This window comes from Trematomus bernacchii, unplaced genomic scaffold, assembly GCF_902827165.1.
Source record: "Trematomus bernacchii unplaced genomic scaffold, fTreBer1.1, whole genome shotgun sequence".
Lineage (NCBI taxonomy): Eukaryota > Metazoa > Chordata > Actinopteri > Perciformes > Nototheniidae > Trematomus > Trematomus bernacchii.
The window spans coordinates 13,462,706-13,473,268 of record NW_022987714.1 but is presented as its reverse complement, the minus strand read 5'-3'; the positions used below and the strand labels follow the sequence as shown (position 1 = coordinate 13,473,268).

Sequence of the window (10,563 nt, the reverse complement as noted above, 5' to 3'; positions counted from 1 at the left end):
AGCTAGCATGATTTAGATCATAGTTTCCGGTTAGCACCTTCAACATAAAACCCCGTTGAGCCTGCTTAAGCACTAGCATGAATTTAGCTTATTACGCATATTCCATAATGATATGAGAAAAAAAACGTCGCTATTTAAATACATAGCTTTATTTACTTCCATCCATATGTACCTATGTAAGATTGAACCTTTACATATGTCCCATGCTTTGCGTGTAAGATAGACAATACATTAGAGTATGACAAAGGGCTTTTACTTTGAAGGAGAAATCATATACATTCTGGAAACGCTGACATGAACGCTGAAACGCCGTTCATGTTAAAACAAAACAGTTTTTCTTTCAAATTTCCAAGAAGTAGTAGATTAACTAAATCAAGGTTCCGGGTCGGGTACCGCTGGGTACAGCCGCCCCCTGCTGTCACTTCTGTCGCCAAGAGCTTTTGTCCGACTGTATCCAGACATATTTATTCATACTTTACTAGTATCAACCACCTCCTACCTCACTGAACTGATTACAAGGAAATGCAGTCCTGCACGTGATGTCCCCTTTTTGTATATAACTGTATATTTGTAGTTATCATATACATTTGACTGTAGGGAGCTGACAGTAAATGATCGGAGGAAGGGCAACTAAACTCCCAGCTGGACTCACACTGGGTGTTGCAATAAGATGGTCAGCAAGGAAAGGCACATTTCTTAACTACAAAATAAATTTTATTTTGACATCAAACCAATATATTATGAGTATGTTTGCTATGCATGTAAAGGATTTCCTCTTGCATCATAACATAAGGCTTTACAAATATGTAGTCTTTGAAGCATAATACCTTACAAATTATTGACTGTCATTGTTGACCAATGTTAAGGGAGATCTCAGAAGTGTCATACCTTAAGCATCGTTAAGCATGAGTGTATAAATATGTGGAAACTGCGTTCATTTGATAAATGCATGAGCACAATTGGAGAAAAAGCCTTCATGATCAGATGCTAACACCACTGACTTCTATAAATAGTTATATAGTAACCTGCCATTCAAGTGTACAACTGACATTATGTTGAGTGTACAAGGAACCAAGGAAACTATACAATTCACAAAAGAATACCAGAGAAGAGTTTTTATTTTTGTTTCGTTCGATGCATCTACAGCTTGGCAATAGTAGGATGGAGTCTCACACAGAATCCATTGACCCCAGTACTGTTGAACTCCCTGGCACTGTCCAAACACAATGACTGGCTCCTGATCGGACCAGATAAGATGATGTGTGAAGTGCAACAATGACACAGGATGCTTTGATTAAGCAGCAGGTTTTGTGTTTGAAATTCAAAAGCTATGAATTGTAGCCCTGAATTAGTAGCAGTTATAATATTTATATCCAGAATAAAAAATAAATGCTATTCTATACAAGCGGTAAGGATATAAACAGTACATTCATACATATCCAGGGCAAAAACAGGAGGATATTACATAAAAAGAAGCACTGTAGAAATATGAATAATCTCCATATTGTACTTAGATGAATAACGCATCCTGGACTCACCTGTCCCCTGCACAGAGAAAAATGAAAGCGTTTGAAAAATAAAATGTAGGCTGATAAGCAGTGTGTCTTTAAGAGAATCCGAGAAAACATTAAAAAACAATTTAATCTTTGCAAAATATACAAAAACAAGAAAAATACAGGAGTGTTTTCCATGACATCGTTACTATATTCAGTGCATCAGTCAAAATACATACATGACCCTTTACATACAGATAAACTGAGTACAATGGTATCATATACATACATAATCATTGAAATCATTTTGTCGAGGGGGGGGAGGGAAGCTTTTCTTATGACGTGTTCCAGTTATGTTACATATTCATCAAAGCAAGATAAAAAGTCCAAGGCAAAATCAGACCGGTCGTAGTAGCAGTGGCACTATCGAACCAGTTGGAGGAGACAAACTCCTTGATCTAAAAAGTATTTATTTATAAAAAATTCTTAAACCCTCCCCACCCACTACCCATAAAATCCCTGCATCATTTTGGTCCTTGGCTCTTTGTGTCACAAAGTGTGTTGGCTGCAGTAACTACACTTAATACATGTCCTCTTTCTCTAACTGGTTCACAAAAACACTTTAAACTGTGACAGGTTTGATGAAGATAAATTCCCATATTTCAAAACAAAGCACTTCATGAATGATTATTTGTGTCTGGAACCTTTGTTTATTTGCAAACTATTGCTCTGCCGGTGTTGAAAATGTAGTTCATTATCACACAATAGTCTTGCGATCTGCTGGTAATACAAAATATATATTCTCTATGTACATGAGGACAGTGCATATTTAACCAGCTGTGTTTGGACTCGAGCCATGCGTGAGCGGCTCTGTTAGTCTGCCGGGACTCTTTACCTGACAGGAAAAGGGTCTATTTTTCTGCTGGAGACATCTCACAAGAGAGCATTCAATACAAAACTCAAGCACACACAGACGCACAGGTATGCAAACTCCAGTCACTCACAAGCACATGGGAAAGCTGATATACAAACATGACGTTTTTTATCATACATAACGATCTAAAAATAGAAATATGTCATTTGTTTTGACTGTTTCCTTGAGAAGGCAGTAAGTAAAATGTTTTGTTCTCGCCTGTGTTTCTTCACGAGGCTGTACAAGGAGCTACTGTCTGACTGAGCTCAGCTTATCATGTCGGTGCAGAGGTGCCCTTGAACGCGCATCATCATCATCATCATCATCATCATCATATTGGCTTTCCTGCACCTCGTCGCACCTCCACTGTAAGCAAGGGGCAACACTAGGGTAGATTAGCAAGTTAGGGAAACCGTTTCCCACTCTGACAACATTTTTAGGGGTCAGAGATTAAGGATGGGCACGTCGAAGAGGTCGCAGAGCCCTTCTGTCTCGTCCAGGTTGTAAATGTAGTCGTGGTCGCTGGGCGGGGGGGACAGACGGAGGAGTGGCGAGAACACTGCAGACGAAACAGACAGAGAGAAGATGAGACCTCCAGGAGTCACTCTTAGGGGAGCGGACATGTCGTACAACTTTATTAGAAGGGTATGTGCGTGTCTTTTCTTTTTGTATTATTGTCTATATAATTTGTATTGGTGTATCGGCAAAAAAACAATAAAAAGTTGGTCACAAAAAAAAAGAAGGGTATGGTGTGTGAAGCAACTCACCTTCTGATGACATCAAGTCGTCTAAAAGGTCTCCACTCATCATCTCTGTCAGAGATAGAGAAAATAATGACCATCAGCTGGTAGGTAAACGGGCAACTAGCACATTGTCAATGGGAGAAATAAATATGTAATTAATATAATAATCAAGATGAGTGTACCTTTTGTTGGATCAAACATATCTGAGAGTTCTTTGGGAAAGTCCAGCACTAGAAGAAGAACAACAAACAGTTAAGCAACATAGTCAGTCACTAAATTATAATATATGACATTTAGCTGACAGTTTTATCCCAAGCGACTTACATTAAGTGCAATAAACCATACAGATACAGAACAGCAAGAAATAACAAATAAACCCTTGTGCCCCACTTTAAAAAGTTCCTCTGCTGTCCTTATGCATATACAAAACATGTCCCTGTCAAAAAAACAAGTCTTAAGTTTAAGTATTAATGCCCACTTTTACAGAGGTTAAATATTTTAACATACTTCAGTTCTGATCTTAACACCAAATATTTTGAAAACCCTCAGAATTTGAATGTTTTTGTTTACTAAATTCGAGGGGGATTTTTCTTCATAGTAGTATGTCAATGACCATCAGCAACATGAATTTTGGTGAATGGTATCCAACACTGCAGCAATAACCCCGGGAAAATAGCATTCATTTGCCTCAGAGGGCGAACCTTAGAATATGGCTCAATATTAAAACCTTTACAAAAGGAGGGCTGTAGATTGAAAGCCTGTTTTTATAAAATGCATTATTTTATGAGGCAATAGTTGTGGGATCAAAAATAGTAGTTTCAATTGAGACATTTTTAAGCCTTAACAGTGTGAGCATCTAGATTTTGGCTACACGGTTCTATATAAACGTATTATAGGAGCTGAGGTTGAACTTCAAAGAAAAGAAGCTCAACTCCTTGCCAAAATGAATTTCAAAAAGTAAAATGGTTTAAAACAGGTAAAGCTAACATATTAATCATCATCATCATCATCATCATCCTCATCATCATCCTGGCCTCAAGACATTTCTACTTTAGACATTTCAGATAAAAGTTTCAGAAAAAGGTAAAACTCACATTCAGAGGGATCTGACTTAATAGGTTCAAACAGTGAAGAGGCAGAAGCTGACACAGATCCGTCCAAAGAGGCAGAAGACTGGAGCTGCTGAGTTAATGTAGCGGGGGTGTCTGTTGTTGGCGTGAGTGGCGTGGTGCTCGTCACTTCTGAAAGGAAACAAATAGAGTGGGAATAAGATCATTCTGGTTCTTTTCACTTTATTACTACAGCAGAAAGGGTGCAGTGGGAAATTCAACAGCAAAAACAAAGGACTGTGGATATTTTTTTCTTTTTTTTCTTTGCATTAGGAAAGTCACTGTCAATTACCCGTCATTGAGGCTGTCTGGTTGGATGCTGTAACCGACGGTGGCGCAGGTTTTATAGAGGCTGCTTTAGAGACCTGATGGTGGAAAGATGAAGGAACAAAACAAAGGAACGTCATCAAATTGCATGATGAAGAAAATAAAAAGCAGAAGTCAGCGCTGCTGCCTTGGGTCTATCTCTACTCCACTTTAGCGTTTCAATAAAAGGCAGACATCTGAACATCCAGTCTTTGATAGTCAATGGTTCAATGTACAAATAGAGTTATTAAATGGAGATCAGTGTGGACCTGGGGGGCAGCAGTGGGCGTCTGAGAGGTAGGTGTCGGCGCTGGGAGGCTTTGAAGGATGTCATCTGGAGGAGGGACGGGCAAAACAACGGGAGAGGCACTGGAGGGGTCCTTATTGACCAGCAGGACCTCGATGGGACCTGATGAGCTCTTGAGACGGATCTGGTATTTCTTTTGTCCGTTGAGGATCTGGACAAGAACACATAAACCAAGACATGAGATGAAGCAGTAGCTGGAGCTATGGAGCTCAGAAAAAGCACGCTCATCACTTACCGATTCTGGGATGGGGACCTCCAGCTGTGTGCCGATGGGAGCACGGATCGCTAGGAGTGTGTCACCTGAGGAAGAAGGACAGGCAGGTGAGGGGAACTGTGTTTGAGACCGTCAATGTGGGTCACAGAAAGAGAACACTGTCTATAATGACTGAGCATCTGAAATAATTACCTTTGAAGGCTCCGCAGAGGTCATCATGTTTTATATACGCCATAGTATGAAGGGGTTAAGGGTCCAATACCAATAATGATCATCTCAGCAATATGCTTGCTGGCATTACACATCAATGATACACATATATATATATATATATATATATTCAGGGTGATTGTAGTGTCTGCAGGCCATTTACATGAACAAAACCCTATATAAAACACACTACAGGAAAGGGAAAACCCCAAAAAAGCATAACAGGGCCTCTTTAATGTGCGTCACAGTTTGTGTCATTGTGTCTGATGATGCTCTTTGCCATGGAGTCACATGCTTGCATCAGTGTTTTTTATGAAGCTTATCAGGATAAGTATTTCAAACTGATTCATCAGGGCATGTTTGCAAAAGGTAGCAAAAAAGTTAGACACTGTAGTCCTTGTTCTTCAGTCTTAAGTCTGAGCAACATTTAGGAGCCTACAAATTGATTCAATGTTTTCCAAAAATCGTTAAAGGTTACAGTAGTTCAATAGGCTTACACAGCTCTACTGATATAGTCACACATAACAAGGGGAAATAAACTGTTTATCTGTAAGCAGGGCCGGTTTTTGGCATAGGCGACATAGGCGGTCGCCTAGGGCGCCAGATCGGGGGGGGCGCTGCGCTGGTAGCTCTGGGAGGGAAAAAAACATTTTTGACCGTTGGCGCTCATCCTAATTTTCGGCCTTGACAATATTCATAATTAAGTAAATGTAACACCCTTTTCACCCCGGTTACACGTTTCATTTGCCCTGTACGATGGGCGCTGTAAGTGGGGGATGTTGGCTTATCAGGCGCCCGCAGCCAAAGGGCGAGTGAGCGTGGGAGCGAGCGAGGGAGAGAGAGAGAGAGGGTGCACCGGTACCGGCGCTGTTGTTATTAGAATCTGGTGCTAGCTGCTCTAACGGATATAAGAAGAAGATGTTTCTACAATAATGTGGAGGGAGAGTCCTCTCCTGTCAGACTGAGAGGCTCAGTGAGGTAAAGGACTCTGAGTGTTTAGATAGTTCACCTTAGTCCAAGCTATCTCAGTGGGTGTCAAACGTTTTGATCACAATTTATGTAAACAAATATTTCCAAGGCACTCCTTTATAATTATTGGGATAAACAGGTTTGAAATCATTTCAATGTATACTATAGGACAGTAAACCAAACATATTGTTTAAAACTGGAGAGATAAAAAGATATGCATCAAACCGGCCCTGTCTGTAAGTTGTAAAAACAGCTCATTAACATCTTCTTGGGTTATCACGTCTGAGAAAAACACCCACTCAATATCAGAATGGATGGCCTGGGCTTGGAGGAGCACCATTTCCCCCAAAAATCTTTCTAGGACCTTCAGGTGGTGATTATGTTTCCACCAAATTAACTTTTGGTCGATGGACCAGCACTGACCATAGGATGCCTCTTTAAAAAAACATTTCTAGTTTTAAACAAACACTGAACAGTAAAGGATTACATTACATAATTCACCATAGTTTTGTAGATGTTATGACAATAAACCTTTGAATTGAAAATGAAAAAGGATATGGGCTGTTGTTAGAGTCGTCTGTCACGTTCTTGATGCTCTGTTGGACCCAGACTCTCTGCTGATCCAGCTCATTCTCCCTCAGAGCCAGGTCATCTAGCTCGGCCTTCAGATCGATCAGCTTGTCGGCTATCTCTCTGGTGTTACATCCTGGACCTACGCCCCTGGAACACACAGACAAACAGGGGTCAGTCAGCTTCGCAGGACCATGAGCATGCAACGTCTTTTTTATTAATGTTTATTTAGTAGTAGCGTTGTTATGAAATGATTACCCATGAGAAGAGCTTGCAAGAAAAGTGACAAATACAACATGCATAGCCTATGGTCAGTTCTATAATGAAAAATAAGAATTAGATTCTAATTATTTTCATATGGCTACACACCCTCCTCAACATTAATTTCTCTACTGTTACAACTAGAGACATACAGTCACTGAGTCAGTCAGTTTTTCACACATTAACACAGGCGAACACAAGGATAACGTGACATCAACCACTTGTCTTGCGATTCTCAGATATATAAAACATTGACTGAACACTTACTTCCATTGGATGCTGTTCTTGGACTTCTTCTCGATCAATCCAATTCCTTCCAACACATTAGTGATATCATAGATTCGTCGTTTCTGCCGCACGGCCAAGGTGTCTGCAGCCTGAAGGCAGGACAAAAGCAATTAAAATAACAGTAAAGATTACTGGCAGTATATCATTTAGTGGGCTCATATCTAAAAACACAGACAGAGAGACCACTGTATCTGTGCCGGTGAGTTCAATGCCCTGGAGCCGCACATGGTACAGTATGACTGTCATTTCAACTTCCTCCCCAGCCCAACCTCTTGCTGTTTAACAAACTAATGATAACCATATGGCTGGTGCAGATAAGTGCAGGCTTTTTCACCAAAAGGATAGAGACCCAGACATCTTCCCTAATGCCATTTCAATGTATCCATCAATGTCAAGACAAATACTTTAGACCGAGCAACGTTTCCATCTTTAATACTTAACACAATTAAACACAGCTCTTTTAAAAAACCTTTAGAGTATATAAAAGATGTGTTATAAAATGTTCTAAACATTTGAGCTAGAGCGGTGCTATAATTCAATATATTAGTAAATATATAGGGATATAATCAAATATTGTGATACATTATTATGTTATATAAAGTAATTATAACAGGCTCATACTCACATTTCTCAGAAAATCTGCTGTGAAATATTCTTTTTGGAAAGTAAATAGTTTTTGTTGGTTAACTATGCAAGTCCCACGGGAGAATACAAAAATAAAATGTACCATGTGCTTATTTAGTTTAGAGTTAGACTATTTATTTGTTTAATAACCAATACAAAAATGCTATATCATAATTCATATAGTTTTTGAGGTACAAAATGATTGGGATATAATATTTTGGCCATATTCCCAAGCCTTTTATTTAAGATAGACACACATATTATTTGTCTGTCAATTATTCTGTTTCATTGAGGAGAGGCTGATTTGAATGATTGCTTTTACGTCAGTCTGTTTCATTTTCAAGGATGCCGTATGTTGTTATGGGCAGGTGAAAGTGAAAGAGTGAAAGACAAAGCAGAGGGACAACATGAGTGTCAGTGAGGTCACAGTAAAAAGTAATGCTTGGCTGGTCAAGCTGCCATCTGGTTTACTGGATTCAGTTGAGAAAAACATGGCAGTTGGTTTTCTAAATGTTTCTATTTATATTGCAGGAGGACAAGGGTTAGCATTTTGTATAAGTCTGCCATCAGAGTAACCCCATGTTGTGCCGAGTGATATTTGCTGAAAATGGCCAGAAACAGATCCACTTCTCTTAACAACTTCATCTTATTAGAAGTTTACACACACAAACTACTTATATAAGTAACTTTATAGACTCTCACCACATGCTGCTCAGCAGGAAGGGTGATCATTTCCTGGGAAGGTTAATTAAAATATCCTTGACTATGAAAAACATAGCTAACGTAGGTTAATGGATATGTAGCTTTAATTACAAAGCTAATTAATTGTGGTTAAAAGTATATGCTTTTAGATGACATATCGGAAACTAGCGCATTGAATGGATGTCGTTAAGTGACAAAGACGTTATCAATCAGGAAAAAAGGTTGTTCATGTGTGAAGATGCACTAGCGTTTGCTTAGAAAGGAACGACAAAAGCTGACCCACTTTTTAAACTCTGAATCTCCAGGGGGCAGAGTCTGAGAAGTTGACCTGTGTTCTCAAAGTTCACTTTGTAACCTCACTTCCAGAAAGACCAAATACCACGACAGCGCATTTTAGAGTAGGTTAATAAAGTGTTAGAGGTGAATTAAAACTATAAACACTAGCAAAGGGGTATCACCCAATCAAATTAGCTTGTCACACAGCTAGGCTAACAGGCAGGCTAGCGAAAGTGCATGCAAACTAACGACAGCAGGCAGGCTCAAAATGACATGTGCTAGCTAACAACAAAGACTCTACTGAATGCTCACCGCTTTCAGATCCAGCACTCCGTCCTTCGCCTCCTGTAGTAAAGTCACAAACTTAGTGGTGAGGAGTCCCAGGCTCTTCTCGTGCCTGCTGGGAGTCTGTGGCTGCAGCGAGTCCCCCACAGCCCCCAGCTCGCCTCTGCCACTGGCCGACTCTAGCTCCATCATAGCTCGGGAGCAGCTTCGTACTTCCCCTGCCTCCCCGACCAAACCCAGCCAGCGAGACCAGGAAAGCAAGCCTCAACGCTGCAGTCAGACGAAAAGAAGGCCGGAAAAGTGTGTGCAAAACAACAGATGTTAAATGAGCTAGTCCGGTCTGGTTGGTTCCAGATTATTGCAGTAAATCGCACTGAACAGGCTGAAAACAGTAATTCAATGAACGAGCGATCGGTGGAGAAGAGCCGTTGGCCACGCGAGGTATGAAGGGACAGTTCAGTCGTCACAGGGAGTGTGTGCAAATACCATGGACTGTATATATAAAGGCAAATACTCACACCACCTCATAAGAATATTTATAAAAACGTATCTACTTCAAAAAACATGTTCTAATACAGCAATGTATTTAATGTGAACAGCAAAGATTAGGTGGGATTTTTATTTTAGATTTTTAAAGAGAAGAGTTATCCGGAAGAATGAAGGAGTGTTACTTTTTGACGATCCCTTACCTACTCAAACTTGAATAAAACATACGCACGCGTGCATGAGCATGAACGCGATCATGCACAATACAGACACGCGCACACATGACCAATAACAAACTCCAGACATATCCAATAAAATATAGTTGAAAAAGCCTTATTTTGACTGATTCACAAGTCACATTTCAAACACGGAAACAGGGTGGGGAATTTGGGTCAGATTACTTTCAAAACTAACTGCTTGACAACCATACGTTAATAGCTTAATGTGTTATCAAATGCTATTAAGAAATGTATGATCAGCTTATTGATAAACAGCTGAGGAACGAATTATGAATTAATTAACCTTTAAGGAGTGCTTCCCTAATAATTATATAACCGTACTATAATGTAGATAGTGCTGAAATACCACACACCCTGTATTAATGAATAATTAAGCAGTTATTAGTTCATGAATAGTGTTAGAATTTATTTTATAAATCTGGCATCAGGCTAACCCTTAGGTGCTGAATGGCTCTTGCTGTAAGGTGCCTGAAACAGATTATTTTGTTCTCACCATGTTCTTCATCTTATTAGAAGTTTACACACTCAAACTACTTGAAAATTGCTGTTATTATTGTCATTGATGTTA

At 39.7% G+C, this 10,563-nt stretch overlaps 1 protein-coding gene across 1 annotated transcript; it reads right to left on the bottom strand.

Annotated features, from left to right (window-relative positions):
- Positions 1 to 1,100: 1,100 nt before the first annotated feature.
- Positions 1,101 to 9,724, bottom strand: e2f4 (E2F transcription factor 4). The gene is made up of 11 exons (XM_034141842.1): positions 9,298 to 9,724; positions 7,363 to 7,472; positions 6,823 to 6,984; positions 5,278 to 5,321; positions 5,107 to 5,171; positions 4,834 to 5,022; positions 4,551 to 4,623; positions 4,244 to 4,390; positions 3,332 to 3,379; positions 3,174 to 3,218; positions 1,101 to 2,965 (listed from the first exon to the last, which is right to left on the bottom strand). Exons 1-11 carry the CDS (start codon positions 9,460 to 9,462, stop codon positions 2,850 to 2,852), a joined length of 1,164 nt encoding a protein of 387 aa, XP_033997733.1. The 5' UTR covers positions 9,463 to 9,724; the 3' UTR covers positions 1,101 to 2,849.
- Between the last annotated feature and the right edge of the window lie 839 nt (positions 9,725 to 10,563).

What these genes read in the sequence shown, in the direction of transcription:
- e2f4 (XM_034141842.1), bottom strand. Translation starts at nt 9,462, where the DNA reads ATGATGGAGCTAGAGTCGGCCAGTGGCAGAGGCGAGCTGGGGGCTGTG. An exon ending in AAGAACAGCATCCAATGGAA is followed by an intron (nt 6,985 to 7,362) that starts GTAAGTGTTCAG and finishes TGTGTGTTCCAG; the next exon opens with GGGCGTAGGTCCAGGATGTA. An exon ending in TAAGTCAGATCCCTCTGAAT is followed by an intron (nt 3,380 to 4,243) that starts GTGAGTTTTACC and finishes TTCTTCTTCTAG; the next exon opens with TGCTGGACTTTCCCAAAGAA.